This window comes from Artibeus jamaicensis, unplaced genomic scaffold, assembly GCF_021234435.1.
Source record: "Artibeus jamaicensis isolate MK-2021 breed Jamaican fruit bat unplaced genomic scaffold, CSHL_Jam_final scaffold_537, whole genome shotgun sequence".
Taxonomy (NCBI): Eukaryota; Metazoa; Chordata; class Mammalia; order Chiroptera; family Phyllostomidae; genus Artibeus; species Artibeus jamaicensis.
In genome coordinates this window covers 17232674-17257006 of record NW_026522047.1, presented here as the reverse complement: position 1 = coordinate 17257006, position 24333 = coordinate 17232674, and the positions used below count along the sequence as shown (strand labels likewise).

The 24333-nt window shown below is 48.9% G+C and overlaps 1 protein-coding gene across 1 annotated transcript; it reads right to left on the bottom strand.

Moving 5' to 3' along the window:
* Positions 1-1529: 1529 nt before the first annotated feature.
* On the bottom strand, positions 1530-22379 carry REELD1 (reeler domain containing 1). Its single transcript, XM_053658297.1, is given in 17 exon segments — positions 1530-1854; positions 3351-3600; positions 3807-3934; positions 8826-8961; positions 8964-9108; positions 9110-9553; positions 10353-10416; positions 10932-11072; positions 11074-11228; positions 12125-12213; positions 16178-16335; positions 18081-18267; positions 18270-18302; positions 20489-20633; positions 20636-20685; positions 22258-22318; positions 22320-22379. Coding segments are annotated over 17 exon segments (2571 nt in total).
* Positions 22380-24333: the final 1954 nt, after the last annotated feature.

Sequence of the window (24333 nt, the reverse complement as noted above, 5' to 3'; positions counted from 1 at the left end):
AGGCAAGGGGCTTGCCCTGAAATTTGGACAGGCTGGATTTTTTTTTAACGTTCATTTTAAAAGCAGCATTTCCTAGACAGAGCAATATGTATTTATAAATATTTTCCAAGAGTGCCCTCTAGTGGAAATCTGAAGGAAGTAGCACGGCTCACAGACAAGTCACTAGGATCCCAAACTTCTGAATAAAAATAAAGCACGTTCGAGTGAGAGGCCTCCTTCACACGTGACCTGAAAACAGATCAGATTTCTTCCACAAGTCCATAAAAACTCGCATTACTTTGATTGGAGATGAAGACTGCCTTGAGTCTTTAAAAGGAAATCGTGCTCTACTTTTGGAACTGGAAATCATAGTGTTACATTTACGGTATTTTGAAACTAAATGCAGGAAAGTGTGCGGAATGGGACGATGGCAGAGATTCGTTGATTGTATCCCTGGGCCGAGCATGTGTTGCTGGCCCAGTGCTTTTATTTTGGCTGCAGAGGGAGCCAAGGCTGCAACAATGTCCAGCCCCAAAGGCCACACACACTGCTGGGTTTTTACCTTGGAGGATGTGGGACAATGAGTCATTTGTGCCTCTTCCTGGTTCTTCCTGGCCAAGGTCAGCTTTCCCACTGGAACCAAGCGGCTTGGCGCAGAGCCTCGGCCGTCTGGAGCCTTTCAGTGTGCAGAGCCCGGGGGAGGGCGTGGCCCCGCCGCACTCCCCGCCAGAGGACCCCAGTTCAGGCTCCAAGGCCTCTCTCGTCCACGTCTTAAAACCTCATTCACTCTGCTCAGTTTAGCACGAAGGGCCACCTAGCGGAGAAGGGAGGAAATCCGCAGTCCTGACTCGAGGTTCCCCGGGCCGAATTCTGTGAGGAGGAAAGTCAAGCGGCTTCTGACCACTCGCTCTTTCGGATGAGCTTTCCCGAAATGATCGCATGATAGCGGGTAGTAGTGGGACTGCAGATTATCTTGTACACACTGCTACTACGGGTCGTAATAAAACAGCTGCCATTTGTTTATTTCTCCATTCCATGCATGTATTCGGGGCAGCCACTTGGTACCAGGCACTATTCTAGCCTGACCAGCAGGACAGATGAGGCTCTGACCTCCTGGAAATTGCATTCTAGCATGGAGAGAGACGGTACACAAGCAAATGTATAATTTTGAGGCTACAGAGGAAACTAACAGAGAATAATGAATAACAAGGGGATGCCTTCCTAGAGGAAGGGTGTGGGAAGATCCCTCCGAGGTCACACTTAAGCACCTATTATGTGCCAGATACATACTGTGTGGGGGTTGAGGATGCAGACACAAAGAAAATGCCGTCTGTCCCTTCAAAGAGCTCAGTGCCCAACGGTGAAACAATAATTTCATGGGATTTCTAACAGCTGAGCCCTAAGATCTATTGCTCACAACAGAGTTCATTGATAGCACTCTCAAGGTTTGAACTGAACTAAATATACTCCTAACTATTTTTTTCTTTGCCTATAGCACGTGGCTGGGTGGAAATGGGGATAAACGATGAAATCCCAAGATCTCCCTCAGCTCAGAGGTTGCACAGGGCCACATGGCTCTGCTCCAGGTGGGTTCGCAGTGCTCCCACTGCTCCGCCTCTCTCAGCATCCTGCTGGAGTGCAGCGGGGACCAACCCAGCACGCTGGTTGTACTTGCGATCAAATGTGTTGCTTCGCTGGCTCTTGGCCAGGCTACACACGAAGGGCGGCCGATTTTGGACTCCCGCGGCCCGAAATGGTGCTGGTCGGCTGCTTCTGCACCAGGCTGACCCGACCCAAGGCCACACCCAGGGCTCCTCCTCAGCTTCCCTCCCTGAGGCACCTCTCGCCCAGCAGCCAAAGCCACAGGTCTCCCCACTGTGGGAAAAGGTCGCCCTCGACGTATGTGAAACTCATCACTAACCCTGAGCAGAGCAGGAAGGAAGCAAAGGCCACCAGAAGTGACCCTGGCCTAGTCCTCTGCTGCTGGTGGGGATAGATAACACCCCACACCCCCGGGGCAGGCTGCTTGCCAAGGGCTCTGTGATGAGCCCCCCCTCCACCCCTCAAAAGACACTGGGGTCCCACCAGCTTTCCCAGGAGAACAGAGGAGGATGGCAGGGTCAACTCAGTGGGTGATAGGATTGTTGATCTGGCACCAACTGAACAACCCTGATCTGAGAAGAGCAAGTTACTCGGAGCCCAGGTGTTCAGCCCGTGTTCCCAGCCGCCCCGGACTTCCAGGAAAGGGTGCCAGAGGCCCCAGGACGGGAGGGACGAGCGAGCTGGAGGGACTGGGCTCTCCCCCGATTCATACACTGGGCTTCCATTAGGAGCTGCTGGAGCCCAAGACCTGGAGGAGACGGAAGGCAGCTTGTCACTACGTGTCTGGGGGTAACAGCTGGGACCCCCTCGCCCTCCGCAGCCACACCTGCTGGGCACCAGGTCTGCAAGGCTCCCTGTTCACGAACACCAGAGGCAGAGAACACGATGGGTTTGGCTTGCTTGTTTGTTTTTTATTATCAATAGAAGCTGATTTTTTATCCCAGAGTGTCTGAACAAGTAGCGACTCAGCTTAATCAGAGGGCTCGGGCTTACATATGCCCTACAAATAATAATAATAACATAATAGTACTAATGCTTGTGCTACATTTGGAGCTTGAAATGATCAGTGACATTTCCTCTGATGAGGTTAAACAGCCTGGCTCCCGGGGCTGCACATTTGCATAATAAAGATCAGAAGTCAGTGCCTCCTACATCTCTCTGGGCACCAGCCGACTGGTGTCCTTGGTTCAGGGACACCGCTTCCTAATGTACTTCCATATGCAGCCGTGGGCAGTGATTCTAATCTTTGGCTTGCATGTGAAATGTCAGGGTTCCTTTTTTTCTTTTTTTTTTTGTCTCAGAGAACAACAAATTATGTTTTTCAATGAGAAGGTGCCGTGTGTAACAGAGAATACAATCTGAAAACGCAGAGGCCACATCTGTGACCCGTGGTGCCGCCCCAGCAAACTGGAGTCTATTTTCCCAGCTATCAGTTGATGAGAAAACATCACTTTAGATGCAATAATTAATCATTAGTCCAAATGGATATCCCCACTGGTTCCTCGCCTCTCAGACAACCCTGCATAGCCTGACAATAAATCAGGAAAATACATTTCTTAATATCCAATGGAATGCATTTCCAGACAGCCTCTTCAGTCTACAACGCTTTGCGGAAACCATCTATCATCTGCTGATAGGAGAAGACCCTCCCCAGGTGCTGGTTTAAGGAAGGGAAAGGCAGAGAGAGCCCAGAGGAAGGGACACAATGACTTCCAGTTTGTACACTGGAAGGTGGCTGTACACAAAAAACAAAAACAAACTCTCCTCACAGGGGTAGCTCTGAGTCCTGGAGGATGACGGCCGTCCCCTCCCCCACCCGGACCCGCTGGTTCCTTCCGCCTTTGTTAGGACTTCTCCCACAGCCCGGGGCCCTGTCACAGCTAGCCCATTCCGCCTCTGCCTGGCCCACCACGAGCGGCCAGTCCCCAAAGTCCCATCCTCGTCCTTGTTCCAGTGGCTGCTGTAGATTAATCTCTCCGGGCCATTTCTCTGCTTGACTCCCAGCTCTCTGTGGGTCCGCTGAAATAGTTACAGCACAAAAAAAATGCTCCAAGAAACCCAGTGATCTGCTTCGTATGGTGGAAAGAAAAGTGGGTTGGAGCTCAGACTGCGAGGAGGGAATCTGAGGGCTGCCCTAGACTCTTCCCCTTATTTGAGGGGGACCCCTTCTGGGTGGCCTCCTTCTCCTCAGCTATGAAAAGGAGGTGGTGTTGATGGTCTCCCACCTGTGCTTGTTGGCGCCCCAAATTTCCGAGGCTGTGCCTCGAGGCGAGGTGGGAGGGAGCATGGGGGAGGGGGGGAAGGGAAGAGAGCCGCAAAGGTCAACTGTGATGGCCGGCTTTTCTCGTTGCACCTAAGAGGCAAAATCAAAAATTCAAATCCCTCTGAGTCAGGTGATCTGTGAAGCCGTTTCTAATTCGTAAATCGTATAGTTCTCCATCTCAGTGCTGCCCATTCCATTGCTGAGTCTGGAATGATTTAGAAAATGCTGCTTCGACTGGGGGCATGTAATTGCATCTCTTAGTTACATGATCAGCGGCTCCCAAACAGAAGTGGCAACATCTGGAGGCGTGGTCGGTTGTTATTACGACCTGAGAGGAGGGAGCTATTGCCATCTAGTAAGTGGAGACCAGAGATGCTGCTAAACATGCTACGATGTACAGGACAGACCCCCACAGCATAGGATGACCTGGCCCCCAAAGCTGACAGCGTAGAGGTTGAGAAGCCTGTGCCAGCGAAGCAGGTGGGCTCACAGGTCAGACTCTGAGTAGGAAGAGTGTTCATTTAGCTTTGCTTCTGCCCAGCTCAGGCTGAGAGGTTCCATCTATTCCCAGCTCCTTCCTGCAGAACTCCCCTGGGCCTTGATGGCCCGGGAACAGTGAGAGCAGCTCTAGGTGCTGGGGACGGAGCAATGAGCAAAGTCTCTGCCTTCATACAGCACCCTAGTCAGAGGGAGGCAGGACAGAGTCAGAAATACAAATTGATACCTAAGACTCGGGAGGTAAGAAGTGCTGTGAATATTATGAAGCGGGCAGGGGCACCAGAGCAAGAAGAGGTTGCAATGGCCAGGAGGAGCCTCTCTGAGGAGGCAACGTTGGAACAAAGTTGGGAAGGCCTGTGGTATTTGAGGGGACGGGGTTCCAGACGAAACCAGCTGCAGCAAGCGAGCTGAACACAGCCGCTCGGCCGTTGGCACGGCACTGAGAGTGTTCCGGAGTCACGAAGGTGGTCGGAGGGCCGGGGCCCCCAGGACTGGGTCAGAGATGTTCATATTTTATTTGGAGAGATGGAAAGCCAGTAGAGACTTCAGAGACAGTGTGGCATGAACAGATTTACAGTTGAAAAGCAAGAGGCAAAAACAAACTGAAAGCACCAAAATTCCTTTGCCAGGCTTCAGTGGTCCTGGCCACTCACAGTGGAGCAAAGTCTCAGAATGTTCTTTTTTTGTTTGTTTGTTTGTTTTCTTTTTCATTTAAAGAACAGAACGAACAGGCAAAATACCCTCTTTCTGTGTGTCATCGAGACTCCTGATATTTGAAACCAGAGATTACCAGGGCTGCTCCTGCAACCTCCTGTGGCCAGATGGGGGGGAGTTCGGAATATCTTAAGACTAGGAAGAAGTTCTCAAGTTTAATCAAACAAATTAATGCAAATTCATTTCTCTCCAATAAAAGAAACTCCTTGCCACACACCACATTTAGGAGACAGGAATGGGTTGGTGTGAAAGGGAACCAGTCACAGAGCCTGCATTTCAGAAAGGCTGGCATCACAAACCAATACGCCAAGTTCATGGCTGGGAGAGGGTTCGCTGTCTGTAATTTGTTCATAAGTTGCCAGCCCTTCCCACACAACTTTGCAAATAAAACGCAACACTTGTTTAAATATTTACTGGCTTGTTGACCCATTTTTGGTTGTTGTTGTTAATTAGAATTTTTTCGAAAGAAAACAAATGTTGTAACAGGAAATTAATCCGGACAGCCTCAACAGTGAGACAGCTCCGCCAGGCTCTGGTTAGGCATTATTAAGTCATGACTTAGCAAAATTATAGTATTCAAGGGGAGAAATTAATTAGAAATATCAGAAATAGGTTCTGAAGTTTAAAAAAAAAAGGTTAAGGCCCACCCCTACCTCCCACCTGTGGCTATTACATGAACATGATGGATGTGAAAACATTTGTTTAGAATACAAAGAGTTGCAGCCATTGTTTCCCTGTTATTTACCCTTCAATGTGTGTTTAGCCCCAAACCTCTTTCTCCTGCAAGAAGTGGTTGGCTGAACAATTCTGTAGCTGTTCCCACAAAACAGAAAAGCTATTTTTAAGATGTTGCACTGGAGTTCTTGCCTTTTAAAAACTTTTCATGGCTTTGTGCTTCAGTAAGAGCCTTCAGGATAAGTTAAAGCCCTCTACCAGCTCCCCTCGGGGGCCCCTCTGAGGTCAAGCTGAGAGGACCTTCAGGATCTCGGGGACAGAGGGGTTTTCTCTCTCCCAACTACCAGCCTGAGGACTCCAGCTGCTCCGGCCAAGAAAGAATTGACTCAAAGTTTCAGCAGAAAAGTCTCATCCCAGCAAGCACTGTTGCCCATGGCTACCACTGTGACTCACACCTGCATTTGCAGGGCTGAAGAAGGACCACAGGGACTGAGGTGGTCGTGGAAAAGGAATCATATGTTTTCGGTGGTTGCAGAATTTCTCTCAATGGACTAGACGTCAAGGTGGCGTCACAGCTGCAGGATGATGTTGTTTAGCGGGTCAGCTAAACACTTAGTTGTAGATGGTGAAGTGTTTGTTGAACATGTGTTTTCTCTTCACGGCAGCTGAAAGAGGTGAGTAGTTCTGTGGCCTGGTTTCCTCTGACAAGGAAGCGGAGGCTCTGAGGTCTGGCCCACCCTTTTAGTGACCGAAGGGTCACTTCACCCTTTTGGCCAGGGCTGGAGCTCCCGGCTGGAGGAGGGGAAGTGCCGACCTAACCTTGAGCTGGAGATTTCTCTCACCCGCTTTGCTGCCTTGCCGGGAGGGTGACCCAGGGCATCTCCCACTCTCATGGAAGCCCCTTGGCAGGCTGGCAGTCCAAACAGGGAGGCGGTAAATGCGAGATGGTTTCACATCCTTTGCCACTTCTCTCAACAAAAAGTGAAATCAAGCCCTGGCTGATGTAGCTCAGTGGATTGAGCCCAGGCCTGAGAAGCAAAGGGTCACCAGTTCAATTCCCAGTCACGGCACAAGCCTGGGTTGCAGGCCAGGTCCCCAGTAGGGGGCACGCAAGAGGCCACCGCACATTGACGTTTCTCTTCCTCTTTCTCCTTCCCTTCCCCTCTCTCTAAAAATAAATAAAAATATTTTTTAAAAAGTGAAATTGAGTACCCTTCCCTGTGAAGGATGAGGGCTGGCCCTGTTTCTTGCCGTGACCACTAGGAAGCGGCAAAAGTAAAACCACGTGACCCCCAAGGCTGAGCTTTAAGAGGTGTCCAGCTTCTGGCCCTGTCTGCCTAGAGCACTGCAGGTGGAACCCAGTCCCCAAGCTGCACACCGCCGTGAAGAGGAGATGCGGCTGCCACCAGCCCTGTGAGTCACCTGGGATATCCCAGCCCAGTCTGCAACACTTCAGGCAGAAGAACTGCCCCATGGAGCCCGGGCAAACCCAGGCTCATGGAAGCTATTGAACGGGGGCGGCCCTGGTTGCTCCAAACCACCGAGTTGTGGGGTGGTTTGTTTCACACCACTGGGTGAACACCAGTCTGTTGACCCAGGAAAATGCCCCCTTGACAGGAAAGGTCTGGACGGTGTTGTGTTCGTACGTGGAACCCCTGGCTCTGATGCGGCCAAGTGAGAACTCTGCCCTAGAAGACCCCTTGTTTGCAGCTCGGGGAGATCTCAGAGGCGGGGTGGACCTTCATCAGTGATGTCTGTGGCCCCACTGAGCACAGCGCATTCACGTCTTTCCACGGCGCTCCCAGAGCTCTTTCCTCTGTGAACTCCTGGGTCTCCCTGTGCCTCCTGAGGCCTCCCCTGAGATGCGCCTGGCCTGGCATTCAGGAGGAGAGAGTTGGAACCGACGCCAATGAGCTCATGGGGGCTGGAAAGCCAGCAGGGGCCTCTCTCTCCGACACGCCCAGTTTAAAAGGGATGCTTTTGTTGCCAAATGGACACACCAGGAATGCCTCTCTTTCCTGAATTACTTAAGTTACCGAATTTAATCCTCATTAAATTAGGGTGAGAATTAAAAGTGGAAATGTACATGAAGTTCTTAGTGCTGTATCTGTAGGATTTTGGTGCTCAGTAAATACCCTTTCTGAACTTACAGTGGCTTTTGTTTCATCATTAAAATGGCCTGCGACTTTAGTAGCCTACCTTTGAAAAGGCAGTTAATTACGTGTCAAAGGAAATGAGTATATTCAAGATTTATTTTCGAACCTGCCATTTTGATCCTCTGTAGTATGCTAACCCAAAGTGACCTTCATGTAGTCACAACTAGGGTAGGTGGCCTCCATCCATGACATGCTCTGCCTGACCATTCCTGGAAGGACAAGCAGAAGCCGCTCTCCAGACTGGGCTGGCTGCATTTTTTTTCCTGGCCTCACCTTGGGCCAAAAGGTCATATATCTGCTCACTGCATGAGCCTCTTGTCAAGTGCAAATGGACGGGAGATCTCAGATCCACTTACACCTGGGGAAGAGGCTCACATGCCCCACTCGGGCATTTACAGCCTGGTGCGTATGTACATGTTTCCCCCCAGACGTGTTTACCCAGCTCCCTCAAATTCTCTTTACTCCAACTGCTTTTATGGCGGATTTTTCAGACCTCTGAGTTTCCAGAAAGACCGAACGCCCTGGCACTCACCTAGTCCAATAATCAGAGCCAATTCTGAACTCCAGGTTTAAAAAACAGAACTTCCTTGGAGTGGTTTGGAGAGGCGAAGCGAGGGCTCCAGTTCTTTCTCTTTCTTGCAAAAGACGCAACCCCAACACTCCTCTTTCTTCAAAGATTTAGAGGGGAGGTGGCTGACACGGGAAGAGGGACACAGTTTTCATTTCCGAGGGTCCTTAAGGCAACGGAGGAAGCTCAGAGGCCATGGGAGTCTAGTTAATGAGCAGGTTATACAATATTTATTGTGCCGAGTTTAACTCTTCAAACAGAACGTCTAATTGCGAAAAGAAAAAAGGCAGCTAAATGCAGATGTTAAGACAACAAAGCTTGGGAAGGACGCTGTTGATGAAAGTGTCCTGTCGCTGCTTCCTCCGCTAACCGGGCAACGACAGTCGCCCAGCGCTCATCAGCTGTTCTCATTAGCGCTGTTCCGGCTGAGACGCCAGCCCACGGGGTCTGATGAGGCCACAGAGGGGCTTGGGACGGCGGGCTGCTCAGAGGACTGTTTTCCTGCTACCCACAGAGGGAGCGATCCAGTCGTACTGGGCTCCAACAAACCACACCTGTTCTCCCGGATCTGCCTGACGTGCGGGCTCAGCGCTGTCGCTCCTGGCAACAGCATCTCAGGCAGGCTCCCTGAAGGACACCTGTGTCTGCTTTGCAGCAACACTGGGTGTGCAGGCGGCAGAGGCCAGCAGCCAAAACCATGCCCAAGGTGGCTGAAAGGCGAAGCAGAATTGCCAGTTGAGGAGTCCTGAGCTGGGTCTCCGAAGGGGCACCGGCTCCGTCTTGCCCAGCCTCAGGCCTTGGGTGGGCCTCCCCGAGGTAGCCCACTCTGCTCTCTCCATTTGCCTCCTTCACTCTGGGCAGCTCGTGCTTTGACTAGGGCAAGAAGCTGGCGGAGGGTCCAGGTCCCTGTGACCAGCCAGTGGCAGTGGGCGGCCCAGGAGAGTCCGAGGTGTGGAAGACAGGAGATGGGCTGGCTCTCCCAGCCCCACCCCTACCCCTAGTCGGTGGTTCAGAAAGCCAGAGGCGCTGAGAATAGGTAAGAGGGACAGTGTTCAGCCAAGGCCTCTTCGCTGTCCTGTTGGAGATTTCCAACTTGTCCTAGAAAAGCAAAGGGAAAAATGTCAAAGGGGCCGGTTTTCACCCAAATTGCCAATGAGCTTTGCAACCAACCTGTGTCCTTTAAAGAATTCCAGGCAGCAGCTGAAAACCCAGTCTAGTGCCTACTCCTTAAAAGAGCGCAGAGTAAAAAGCCCTAGTAGATAAATACACATTTGTTATTGATGGGGTCAGGGTGGCTAATGGAAGCCCCACAGAGAACATGGAGGCCAGGGGCAAGAATAAACTTAGGATGGCTTCCAGACCAGTATCGGTGACTGTCATCTCCGATGGCTGACAGCTTTGTGTGTCTTTTTATGTTAACACCCATGCAAGAGGGACTTTTGAGTCTTGATGATGGTTCTGATAAATTTGAGTAAGAACATTATACCATGTTTTATTCTGCATTCCTTTTAAGACTTCAAAGGAACGGTAAATCAGTGGGCATGCAGATTTTATTCTGCCTGTTGAGCTGACCTCTGGGACCTTGCCTGGTCTTACAAGGTCAGTGTTATGAAGAGGGGGTTGGGAGCAGGGAGGAAAGAGGAATTGTTCACCGAGGGAGGCTGGGTGGGGAAACAAATCACTAAAACCATCAATTTCTACAACTGCCAATAAGAACTTCAGAGACAAAGGCCAGTATCGATTGGTAGAACAACACGATATGTGTATTATACCCTTGCCTCCTTTTCTCTTGCTTTGGCTATTAGTCTAATAGCTCTGATTTCCTAGTCTGGAACTTTCCACTCTGAGTTCAAAATACCAACCTCACCCACCTTGCGTAACGTGGGCTATTTATTACCTGTTCATTCCTATCCGAGGGCAGGTGAGTTTCCAGTGAAGCAAAGCTTGGTTCACCCTGAGTCCTAAAGGGAAGAATAGAAGTACTGAGAAGAAGTCATCAAGTATTTGGATCAAAAAGCAACCTTTCCTGTCACTGTTGTGTATGCTGATAAAATCAGATTTCCTCGACAGATGCCTTGAGTTTGGAGTCAAGGCTGGAGGTGGGGGAGGGGGAGAGGTGAGTGAGGATGGCAGCAAAGAACTCATTGAATGCTGTTCTTTATTCTTTTGTATAAGTATATATTTATGTACTATAAATTTATATCTCTAAAATATAAAACATATATTTATATTTTGTTTTATTTATAAAAACACGTCGGAGACCTCACCCTGTCCAAGAGAGTACACTTCCCCAAGTGATTATCATACCCAGCCCTACTGACCAGTAGCCCTTCTACAATCAGTGTTTCTCATATCCTTAAGAATAAACATGGTTAAGATCTCTTACTATCAGACTCCAAGAAGTTCACATTTCCTCAGCACCCCGGGGTTGGGCGTCACCCCACCACCTGATGGACTGGCCACCCCCGCCTATTACCTGTGGTGGGTGCTGGGGCTGAAAGCAAAGTCCTCGGGGAACAAGCTCCTGGGGGCCACGAGCCTGTCCAGCCCATGGACATCCAGGGAGGGTTCGAGGGTTGGGCTGCTGTCCCTGCTGCATGGCTGGCCATTGCTGGCGGTTAGTAGCTGTGTGTGGCGATGGTTGGAACACAGTCTCTGCACCCCCAGGAAACTCTGACACGCCAGTACCAGCAGGAACAGAATCTACGCTGCGGCCCCAGCCAGGGCAGCAGCAGGGGTATCTGCATGCTGCTGCAAAAGAGGGCTGAGCAGCCTGAAAGCTGAACAGAGGCCCAAAGACACCACAGAGAGAGCATTTTCCTGGCATCGATTAGCACTGACAGTGACAATAATGGGTAAATACTGGAGACTTTAATGTGCCTCGGGGACAGACCATTAAGTGTGAGCCACTCAAAAGCGTCAACGTAAAAATGATCTGACCAGGAGCAGAATGCCTGACCACGCAGCAAAGCACTCTCCATTCCTTCAGTCTTTTCGAGAGTGTAGGTCCCTGGGCTTCTGGGCTTGTGTGTTCCTAACAGGCACCGATCCGGGAATACAGAGACCGTGGCATTTTTTCTCCCCTGTGCCAAAAACTGTTCCTCGCTAGAAAAGAAATTGGAATCTCACAAATTGAAGATTGGTAAAAGTCCTCAATCTTTCTTGCCATATTAGCAACCCTACAAGTTTCCCAGATACCCTGGCCGGGTGGCTCACTTGGTTGGAGCGTCATTTTCTGTACACCAAAAGGTTGCAGGTTTGATTCCCAGTCAGGGCTTGTGTGGGAGGCAATCAATTGATGTTTCTCTCTCACATAGGAGCTTCTCTCTCCCTTCCTTTCTCTCTAAAGTCAGCAAGAAAACATATCCTGAGGTGAGGATGTAAAAAACCAGTAACAACGAAAGAACTTTCCTGGGTCGTGATAATGGCTGGAGCCCCTGCTGTGGAGGGCACCCTGCACTGCCCTCCATGGCCTTGCTCCCCCGTGAAAGGCTGACATGGTCGCCCAGCATTAGAAATAGCTACACGCAGCGCAGTGACCGAGTGCAGGTTTTGCAGTCCAGTCCCTTCTGAGTTCTCTTCTCCACTCTGCTAATTCCGGGAGGCTTGAGGCAAGTTCTGGAGCATCAGTTTCTTCATCTGCAAAATGGGACCAGTGACAGTACCTACGGCATGCCAGTGCCGAGGGGGCGAAATGGAGTAGGCGAAGGAGAAGCATGGAGCCCTGCTGGCACAGATGCGCACCGAGGGTCCACCACCTCGACGATTAGGGGGACAGAGATGGTGTTCGCAAAGAGTGTTAGCAGAATTTCTCTGCCCAGGACCCTGACCGGGTTGGGTTGAATCTTTTTGGGGGAGCGAGGGGCGCGCTACTTTGTTCCAATGCCTTCGTCACTCAGAAACAACGAGAACAAGCGAAAAACAAAGAAGCCTAACACAGACCCACAGAACATGACAAAAACTCTTGACAGTTTTGTTTAGGTTCCCGCTTGAACTCTAGATGCATTTGGGCATCTGCAGACCCACTGTGTGCCAGCATCACTGCAGGTGCAGAAGGGGTGTAGGTCGGTGGCTTGTTTCTGAATGGAAATCTAGAGGGAGAGACTCTTAGATGCCGACCCTCATCTATTACAGTGTGACGGCAGCTTCAGTGCCAGAGCTAAGGAGGCATTTATATCTGCCCACCAAGAAGTATGGGGGACGTTCCACCAAGGAGGGACCTGAACTGCTCCTTGGGAGAGAGATAGATCATTGTGAGGAGCGGTCCTGTTTAAGGAACCATCAGAAGGCAACAGGTGGACACACAGAAGCAGGTCACGTCTGACGAGGTTGGGCAGGGCCCCAGTGTCCCAAGGGTCTGTTGGGAAACGTTTGAGAAATACAACAGGCTGTCTCCCCATTGTGAAAATCCATAATTCCCACTGGCCTACTGGGGTCTCCTTACAGTTACAAATCTGTTGCACTTTGTTAGATAAATGATACCTCCCCCGACACACACACATTCACATCCACTCACTCCTTTTTCCTCAGGAAAACATTAGGTTCTGTGCAGAGAAAGAGGCAGGAAAATGGGCTAGAGCCAGAGGGGAGGAACGTCAGCAGCATAATAAGGAGTTTGCCCTGTGACGGCTCCGATTGGAGTTTTCAACCTCCCCAGGAGACAAGCCTCCCAGCAGGGTCACCCATCGGAGAGCAAGTCGGAGCCACAGGGTGGCCCCTCCTGAAGCCTCCCTTTTATTCATATTCATATTCATATTCATATTCATATTAAAAGCAGCATGCTTGGGGTTAGAAAGCAACATTTGCATGATTTATAAAATTAAACAAGAGACTTGAGACATGTGGTGGGCTGGCAGGGTCGTCTTCAGACCACGCTGAAGTGTCCTCTCTGCTTTCAGGAATAACCATGGTGGAGGCTGCAGGAGCAGTGCTGGGCCCTGGGGAGGAGACAGGGTTTGGAGCAAAGGGGTGGCCCAGGCTTGGCCCTGAGCTTGGGTCCGCCAGACTGAACCAAGGCGGAGGTTCCAATCGGACCCTGGACATGCCATGTTAGCCAAGAATGAAGGGAAGAATAAGGGAAAGTGAGATTGAATGGAGTAAAGACTAGATTTCCTGGGCAGGCCATTGGATGCCTTTATGAGAGCATCTGTTCAGAGCACTTAACTAGAAATAAATAATGAAAATGAATCCCATAGCACCAGTGATTTTCTGGTAGGCCAAGCATTGTCTAGCTGGTTAATGGTTTAGTTTTTTTGTACTTCTGGCCAAGATGGAGACGTAGGTAGATACGCTTTGCCTCCTCGCACAACTAAAAGAAGGACAACAACAAATTTAAAAGCAAAAAACAACCAGAACTGCCAGAAAATCAAACTGTATGAAAGGCTGACAACCAAGGAATTAAAGAAGAAATATTCATTAAAACTGGTAGGAGGGGCAGTGACAGGCAGCCAGGGTGGAGTGGACTCGCAGCAAGGTGGCGGCTGGTAGACTAGGTGGTCTCACATTTGTGTGCGGATAAACCGGGAGGAACAACTGGGGAATGAGATAGACCATACAACCCAGGGTTCCGTTGCAGGAAAATAAAGCCTCAAACCTCTGACTGTTAAACCTGTGGGAGTTGCAGTGGTGGGAGAAAATCCCAGCCTCACGGGAAAATTCGTAGGAGAGTCCCACAGGGTCCTAGAATGTACACAATCCCACCCACCCAAGAATCAGCACCAGAAGGGCCCAGGTTGCTTGTGGATAGTGGGGAAAGTGGCTGAAAGCTGCTGAGAAAGTGGTATCATTTCATCTCTGACCCCTCCCCCACATACAGTGCCACAGTGCAGCAAGGAGGGTTGCCCTGCCCTGGCCAATACCTAAGGCTCTGCCCCTTACAAAGTGACAGCTGTGCTGAGACCAGAAATATGGCCCAAATGAAAGAACAGATCAAAACGCCAAAAATAGAACTAAGCGATGAAGAGATAGCCAAACTATCAGATGTAGAGTTCAAAATGCTGGTAGTCAGCATACTCACAGAAATGGCCGAGTATGGTCACAAAATAGAGGGAAAAGTGAAGGCTATGCAAAATGAAATAAAGGAAAATGTATGGGGAACCAACAATGAATCGAAGGAAACCAGGACTCAAATCAACAGTTTGGAGCAGAAGGAGGAATGAACATTTGACCAGCACAGAATGAAGAAACAAGAATTCAAAAAACAGAAGCTTAGGAACCTCTGGGATAACTTTAAACGTTCCAATATCTGAATCATAGGGGTGCCAGAAGGAGAAGAGGGAAAGCAAGAAATTGAAAACTTATTTGAAAAAATAACAAAGGGGAACTTCCTTAATCTGGCAAAGGAAATAGACTTCCGGGAAGTCCAGGAAGCTCAGACAGTCCCAAAAAAGCTGGACCCAAGAAGGAACACACGCCAAGGCACATCATAATTATATTACCCAAGATTAAAGGTAAGGAGACAATCTTAAAAGCAGCAAGAGAACAGGAGATAGTTACCTACAAAGGAGTTCCCGTCAGACTATCAGCTGACTTGTCAAAAGAAACCTTGCATAGAAGAAGGGTCTGGAAAGAAGTGTTCAAAGTCATGAAAGTCAAGGACCTACATCCAAGATTACTTTACCCAGCAAAGCCTTCATTTAAAATGGAAAGGCAGATAAAGTGCTTTTCAGATAAGGTCAAGTTAAAGGAGTTCATCATCACCACGCCTTTATTATACAAAATGTTAAAGGGATTTATCTAAGAAAAAGAAGATACAAAATATGAAGAGTAAAATCACAACAAACACAACTATCAACAACTGAACCTAAACAAAAACAAAAACAAACTAAGCAAAAAACTAGGACAGGAACAGAATCACAGCCTGGGGATCACACAAAGAGTTACCAGCAGGGATGGGGAGAATGGGGGAAAAGGTACAAAAAATAAGAAGCATAAATGGTGGGTACAAAATAGACAGGCAGAGGTTAAGACTCGTATAGGAAATGGAGAAGCCAAGGAACTGATATGTACGACCCATGGACATGAACTAAGTTGGAGGGTGGGAGTTGCTGGTAGGAGGGTGTTGCAGGGTGGAGGGGAATAAAGGGGAGGAAAAAAATGGGACAACTGTAATAGCATAATCAATAAAATATATTTTTTAATGTTTTAGTTTTTTGGTTTTGTTTGTTTGTTTCAGAAGTTCATGGGCCAGTGGTGTCTAAAGCCACATGACGAACAAGAAAAACACTCCATTGCCATCCAAACCATCTCTCACCCCTGATTCCATTCTCCAACCCAGGCTGCAAAGAGCCATCTACCTATGAACCTACTGTGGAGAGTCACAGTGAAAACTGGATGAGTTTTTAAAAACAGAAGAAAAGATCATTTCTTTCTCGAGCTGCCTATGCGGCTTAAGGATTTGGGAGGGTTGGTAAAAGTGGCGCTGGGGGGAGCTGGGTGCGATTTTGGGGGTTGGCAGCTCTGTTCTGACTCTCCAGTCTAGAGCTCACCTTGATCTGTGGGGCTGAGCAGACAAAGAGCATTTGTCCCAACAAGCACGGGAGCTGCACCCACCCCAGCCTGCTAACTGCTGTTACCACGTCCCCCAGAAGGGCTTAACAGTTGGCCAAGGCCGGTGTTTATTCCTTGTGTTGCAGGAACCGGAAACTAGTAAATCTGAAGTGAAAACAGGTAAGTCAAAATGATGATGGCAACCCAGCTGCTGCATACAGTGGCAAGCTGCACCTGGGGCAGGTCCTTCGACACCCTCCGGCCTCTGCCCAGGGCTTGGCATCGGCGGGCCCAGTTCCATGCGGCTCTGGGCTCTGCTGTGTGTCTATGGAGACACGACAGGTGATTCAGTCCTTGCCCAGACAGTGAAATACAACTGGATGGCCGATAAACTGTGGAAGGAGAAAGCGCAGGGCTGAGAGTTCAGTTTTCCTCGAATGATACTGCGGGCCATCCTACTAGAATAGAGAGAACTACAAAATAATAAAGAAGAACAAAAGTCTAAATAGAAGAACCAGAGAGAAATGATTACATTTTCCCTTGAGTGACTTCATTCTTTTTTAAAACAAAAACAATAGCAGCAAATAATGAAATTAGAAAAGGACCAGCACAAATCAAGAAATATAGTCATCAAAAATCTCGTTCTGACTACAGGGTAGCTTCTTTAAGTATTTCAATTCAAAAGGTCTTATGTCTGACTTTATTATTAGCCACTACTGGGCTATTGTTAATTGAATTACATCATCAATTGAAAATTTGTAATTCTTTTGCACAGTTGTACAGTGCTATTGTAATCACAGATTCCATTGAAAATTAGAAATAAATCATTAATAAATACTCTTAAGTAATATTTTGAATACATAATGACTTTCTTCAGTAAAAAATCAGTTTCAGAGACATTATCTCATTACTCTCCCCAACATTTCACCAAGGTAGGGATTATTGGCAAATGCTATTTTCCTCCCTGTGAGTATTCAGAAAGCAGTTATAAACATGCACTAATTAGCTGAAACCATCCAGAGAGCTAAGGTGCCAGCGAGAGTCACGGTTCAGGCCCCCACATGTGGATGGTTACCATGGGAAGGGACCCCAGGGGTGCGAGAGTATGAGGTGACTCTGGGAGGGGCTTCCGATCAATGACTCAGCCCCTTTCTGCCAAATGAAGATCATAGCGTCTAAACTACTTCCTGTGAAGCACCACATAGCAGCTATGATGGTTAACCAGAGAATAAAAATGAGATGCTTTGAGAAATAAAAGTAATTCCACAGGTGCGAGGACTTCACACACCACACACCTGTCCTGGATCAGAACCAAGGGCATGGCGGGAGCTGGGTCCCGCCAGCAGCCACTCGGGCACTGTCATGGCACAGGGTTCTGCTCCTTGCTGTTCTGCCTGCTGCATTAGGGTGCAAGGAGGAGACGCAAACCTCTCTTTGCTCACTGCTCCCAGTGTGGAGGAGAAGCCTAGAGGGGGAGCCTGGGGTCTGGATGCCGCTGCCCTCAGGTTCAGCCTCCCTCTTGTATCTACGAGCGAGTGGGAAAAAGTAACCGAGGAAGAAAAGAAACACCCTGCTTTCTAAAAACAACAATAAAATTCGCCTTCTTGGCAAATGCGAGTGTGTCGGTCAGAGTGATGGTGATGCTTGCACAGCGCCCTCTGTGGCCGGGCAGAGTTCCAGGCCCCTGGCCCATGCTGGCCCACCCCTAGGAGGAGGTGCTATTACTGTTCCACCCACGGGATGGCCGGCCAGCCAATGGACAGGGACTCAGTGGCTTTCCCGGGGCCCAGGAAGGTGCCCACCTGTCTGTCCACGTCTCTCTCTCCTTCTCAGCTCTCTCTCTGCCCTCCCACCGGCAGCCCTCTGGTCCTCTACTGAGAAGTTCCTGGAGTCATTGACCAAGATTCACCTGTGCCCAGGGAGCAGGGGAAATCACATATTCCAGAACATGGATGATGGCAGAGGGGAGATGTGGGCAATGTTCTGTAGTTACCCTCCATGTAGGCCCTGTAGTTAGGGCAGCTCCAGGGACCCCCTCTCTGTTATAAAGCAGCTGAGAGGTGGGGGACAGAGGGAAAGCTCCCGTCTTTTCAAAGTAGAAGGCTAGTCACTAAGAAGCAGCACTTCACTCTCTTACAGGAATCGGATGTCGCCCGTGGGCTGGGCGGGGGCCTTCCGCATGAAGGACAGGGTTCTCTTCCAGGACTTGTCTGGGTGGGTGACCGCGTCGTCCTCTTTGAAACAAGCCATCAGTTTGGAACGAGGAGGGACAAGCAGGAAAGTGCTGGCTGTTTGATGACCAGACGCTCTTTGAGCCTGAGCGGAAATCCCACGAGGTCACGGCCGCTGCTCACAGTCACTGCAGCAGAGAATGGCCACTGGAGGTGACACACTCGGCATAGGGCCACTTGGGTTTAGGTGGCAACTGTACCACTGCAGGCTTGGAGTTCGAGACCAGCCCCCACACAACGGACCATTCAATAGGGAAAAAAAAGAAGTCGATGTGCTGTTTCACACCACAAATGATTTCCGTTTGGATCAGAGAAAACGCAAAAGTGGAATTCAAAAGAATTTAAAACAATGTGTTTTTCCCTTAAATATTGGAGTTAGAAATGCTCTTCTAAGCAAAACCATAACGGAAAAAATAATTTTTGAAAAATTCTAAATATAGAAGAAATAAAAAAGCTCAAATGATAAACTGAGAAAGTATTTGTTAGCTACAAAACAGACAAATATACACTGGTTATAGTGAATCTGTAAAAAGATAACCCAAAATTATGAAAGGACACCGCGGAAAATAAAACAAACTCAAACAATATTGTAAAAATAACTACAAGTGAGATACTATTTTATAGCCATCACACACACGAACTTTAAAACGTGCCATTATTACCAGTTCCGGCTGGGCCACGGGAGGGCGAGAGCCCTCGCTCACGAACACTAGAGTCCATTCCAGGCTGCTCTTTGCTGGGCCGGGGAACCTGAGAGCGTTTCCTGTGCTCAAAATGCAGTCACCTCTGATGCCAGTCCCTGCGTGCCTGGGCCTAGAAAGCATTACAGTACGGGAAATAAGCCAGGCCCCAAAGGACACATAGTGTGTGATTCCACTTACATGCAGTACCCAGAATAGGCGAATTTCTGCCCATAGATACAGAAAGAGTAGAGGTTACCAGGGCCTGGAGGGACAGACAGACAGATGGAGAGAGATTGTCTAATGGGACAGAGCTTCTGTTTAGGATGATGAAAAAGTTCTGGTGGTGGACAGTGGTGATGGTTGTACAACGCTGAGAATGTGCCTAATGCCAGTGAATTGTCCAGCTAGGCATGGTAAAGTTGGCATTGCGTCTGAAAACCACACACGCCGGCAGTCGCCCTAAGTTACCCTCTGATTTGGCACCTGACATATCTGTATAAGGCAACGTGGCAGACCCTGAGGTCCACTACCCAACAGCCTCTCTCCACTTACTCTCTGCAAACAGAACCCAGATGTTATGTTCCCATCAGGAGTGGGGACCTCTCGCTTTCAAAACAGGCTTCTCTCTTTCATGGGACTAAAACCGCTGCTACAAGTCCCTCTTCACCCGTGACCCCAGTCTGGCCAAGGACAGCACGTAGAGAGGGCTGGCGGGTCCTGGGAGAACAAACCTCCCCACCGGACCCTCTATTCCAGTTTCGGTACCAGTGCGAGACCTGCCACCCCAGCAGCCCTCCTGAGCCTGGGCGATGACGGACGGACAACACCCAGCTCACCGACGGTGGCCGAGCGGGAGAACAGAAACACCTTCGGGTCTTGTCATTGCCGAGTGTCTTCACCAAACACAGAAACCCACCGCCAGACTCAGTGAAAAAATCAAATGTCTTTCTCTGTCCGTCAACTTGCTGTTCATCAGCTCTCCTGGCACTGGCAACTAAAAGAACCCTGGCTCGCACAATGAACAGAAGTATAAGGATGTCCTAAACAGTGTTCATAATGGCAACAATTAGAGAAGCAAATATCCAGCCACAGGAAACCAGTTTAAACCCTTCACCTGATCTCTAGAAAACTTTGAGTGTCAGGAAATCATTGAAAATAAGCTTATGTATACAATAAAAGATGACAATATGATTACTAGGTGAAAAATATAGACATTGAACACAATGCCTCAATTTGTGTCTTCATGAGGTTATATACTCTTTTGGGATATCACACTTATATATGCGTCTGTGCACGAACAGTTTCTGGAAAAATGTGCAAGAAACAACAATAGTTGCCTCTAAGGAATCAAACTGAGTGTCCAGAAAAGGGGAGAGAAACTTTCACTTTTTAATGTTTTATGATAATGCTATCTGTGCCGTTTTCTCTCGTAAAGATGAGTATCAATATAGAGATTAGTTATGTGGTTCTCAGGAAAACACACATTTCATGCCTGTCTTTGGCTACATAATTGCCTCTCAGGATTAAGTCGTCCTTTAGTCCAGGAAACTCCTGTGGGACAAACACAATGCGGAGTTTGTCACTAGGGCTCTGGGGCTCCCCAGCTGTCTCAAAGCCTCTCCCATACGCACCTGGCACTGTGTCACCTGGCGAGTAGGAAGACCTGCTGGTGTGAATGGTGATGTGGTATATCCTGGGGCTCTGAGGCTGGGCTTGGATGTGCTGGGGCCACGTGTCCTCACAGGCCATCGGGCTGGCACCGTGGGAGAAGGCAGAGATGAGCAGGAAGCCAGGCCTCGGGCCTCGGGGACTCTCATCCTGCCCTTTCCTGTGTCACAAGAAAACTGGCTTCAGTCCAGAGACTGTTGCAGTGCATTATAATGTGACTGACCTGCATCCCACATGGCCTTTAAACCCCAGGTACCTGTAATGCTGCCTCCCCAGACTGCAGGTGCTTAAGGTCAAGATCAAAAACACACACTAAGCTATAGGGAGTATTTCCTTTCTAAACACGTTTTTAAAAAAACCTTTCATCTTTTAATTTTCTCAAAAGACCAGACTGCTTCTTTTTAAAGAGAGGCTTTAATATTTAAGTGAAAAAAAAGACAATAAAATAATTGTATCTTAATGTAAACTCCTGACAAGCTGCCTGCTACCCAAGGTCAGGGTGAGCTCCCATACGTTACTGCTGAAGCGAGACCCCAGTCTTCCAATGTGGTCAGGCAGCATGGCATCTGGTGGCTTGGCTTAACATCTTATCTTTATAATTACAAATTATAGAATTAGCGCTACAAAGTTCCACCAACTCTCAATGATTCAGAGGTGAATTCCACATCCACAGTGCTTTGACAGTGTCTCGTCCTTCCTCCTGTGGACTGTGTTTAGCTATTTCATGACTATTTTGCAGGCTAAGGGAGCAAAGAAAGTCACAGCCAAGCCAAGCCATTCTATACCTCATTAAATATAGTGGCAAAAAAAAAAAAAAAAGAACTGGCTCAGGAATGGAACAAAATGATCGGATAAAATAACATTTACAGAGTAAATGTTGCTTTTGTTCGCCACCTTGAATGGCTGGCAACAGAAAGAAAGAAAAAAAAGCTGACTGTGTAAAGAAACTCACAGGTGAAAATAAAGTGAGAAGTGAGCAATAAGACAGGGAACAAGCTCTCAGAATAAATATTCAAGACACAGGTTTTAAAAAATCAGTTGTTCGTTTTTATAATCCTCTGCACAGGTATTTTAGAAGTTCCACCAACATTTTGATCTAAGGAGCAATGGGAAGCAACGACAGCCCTCCTCTCCAGTAAGTTGGCTTTAAAAGGTAAAAATAAAACTTAAACATTTAGTGAAACTAGTAATAAAGGCAGTGAAGAGATCATCCATGCAACGAAATAATCAGACCTCATGGGAGTCCTGTCCTACCTTTGCACGCCGTCACCACCACCACCCTCTGCACAGACCGGATGCGGCAGCTGTTGCTTGCTCTCTAGGTCAAATCTCTCAGACTCAAGAGTCCTTCAGACATTGCCTTCCTCTGCTAGGTCAGCTTTCCATGACCAGAAACCTCTACACCACAAGGGACCTTCCTAGGACTCCCCAGCACATTCGGAGACAATGAATCATGAATCATAAAAGTGCATTCTCAGTCCAGGGGGCCCAGGGCCCCGCCCACTTTCAGAAGAGCTGCACAGAAAGTGCCACTTGTGCCCTTGTGGACAGCAGAAGGTGGTCTCTTTTCCCAAAGGCAGATCCAACCCAGATGCCTGCAGAGGAAGGGGGCTGAGTGCCGTGTCCCAGAGACCTCACCGCAGCCACAGTCCCATCCGTCCCTCCCGAGACCTGGTGATCTCTGCTCTCCCCCGGCATCTCGTCCACCTGAACCCGAGAAACACACACTTGCCTAAGAGCAGGCATTCCTTCAGGTCCGATGGGATTGCAAAGGTACATCCTTTAAACAAGCATGTCTTTTCTTCTCCATTCAGCTTCTCCTCTAATGGGCAGGAAAACAGCTGCTACCCTCATCCTGGCGCCCACAGGAACTGCCCCTCTGTGTCCACATCCAGCCTTAATCGCATTGGTTTGCTCTGAGACCACAGGCACATACTCACCGGGTTTCCACACCAACTCCATTCCAGCCCGGGGGCAGAGCTCGACATTACGGGCTCAGGCGTTGCCCAGGGCTGGCACCGGCATCCTCAGCGGGAGCCAGATGCCTTCCTCTTGGTCTCCCTGCATGGGAGAATGAAGGCCTCAACCTCAGTGTCCTCTGCTGCCGAGTCCATGTGGGCTCACAAGACCATCCCCGGTTGGGGTGCGGGGGTTGATGCCAGAGGGCCAAGGTGCACACTTGAAAGCTCCCCAGTACACTCCCCCCTCTCTCAATTGCACCGAAGCTGGACTTCACGAATTTGGAAACATATAAGCGTCACCTGAAACTCTTCATCATAGCCCACAGCCTACAGAGCTGTGGTTCTGAAAATGGGGTCACCAGAGCATGTGGTCAGCATCACCTGGACCCCCACTCCAGACCTACTACATCAGCAACCTGAGGGGTAGCGCCGAGCAGTCTGTGGCTTAACAAGCCTTCTTGGTTATTCTGGTACAAGCGAGATTTGACAAGTGCTGGTATAGATTCCCCAGGCTTCTTTCTAGACCCGTGAAATCAAAATCTGCAGGAGAAAGTACTGAAAATCTATTTTTATTCCACACCCCAGGAGACGCTTTTGACCAGGCACATCAGGAAAACACTGAGTTGAAGAATCAGCACAAAGTGAGTCAGGAGACCCTCCAAGCCCTTAGTGGCCCCATCCCATCTGGGATTTATTGATGAAGATGTTGGGCTTCTCAAAGGACGTTTGACCGATTACAATAAAAGTTATTAAAATGAGTATCTGAACACCAAATGTGTGCCAGGCATTTATCTGGACAAAAACCAAAGGCAAATGACACTACTCAGATTCATAACTACACGCAAGAAAATGGAGGCGACTCAAAGGCTACAGGGTGCATGAGTCTATTTCTGGAACGTTCTGAGAAAGGCCAAGCTGTAGAAGCTGAAACAGTTCCGTGGTTGCCAGCGGCTGGGGGCGTGGGGCCGAGTGACTGCGAAGGCAGCGTTTTGGGGGTGATGCAACTGTTCTGAACTGGCTGTGGCGGTCACACGCTGTATGAGCTTGGTGAAATTCACAGCCTGCGCACCACGACTGAACAGCCTTGTGTGAAAAGCAGAATGAGCAAAACAGAAGGAAGCTGACACACAAGTCCCTGTGGGGCAAACGGTACGTGGGATTTTTTTAAAGGAGTTAAATGAGATGAACTCTATGAAAGCCCCAAAATGGTGCACAGAGGTTACATTTGAACTTCATCTTAAACAGTGAGCAGAGTCTTTCCTGTCAGTAAAGAACAGAGAATCCTGATCACCACTGTTTTAAACTGTGCATCTGAGAGTTTTGCTATTTCTTCATCGCTTAGATTTATAGGCTCTGGGGCTTTGAGATCTTCTTCAGCCATTTTTGGTCTGTTCGTGCCCGTTATGGGTGAGGAGCGGAGCCTTGGACTCCCAGGTCGCTGGGTTGTGACGCTGTACGTGGGGGCGTGGTCAGAGCGGGGAAATGGCGGCCCCCTCTGCTGTTTTGCTCCACTGGGTGAGGAGCAGAGTCTTAGGTGGTTCCCCAGGGCAGGGCCACTCAGCTAGATCAGGAGTGGAAACATAGAAATGAAGATCTCAAGGAGGGTTAACAACAGGGGAGTGGGAGGAGGAGAAGGGGGGAGAAGGTACAGAAAATAAGTAGCATAGACAGATAGAAAATAGATGGGGGGCAAGTATAGTATGGGAAATAAAAATCTAAAGAACTTGAGACACATGGTCATAAACTAAAGGGTGGGTAATGGTGGGGATGGGGGGTAGGGTGGAGGGGAATGAAGTGGGGGAATAGAACAACTGTAACAGCATAATCAATAAAAAATAAATAAATAA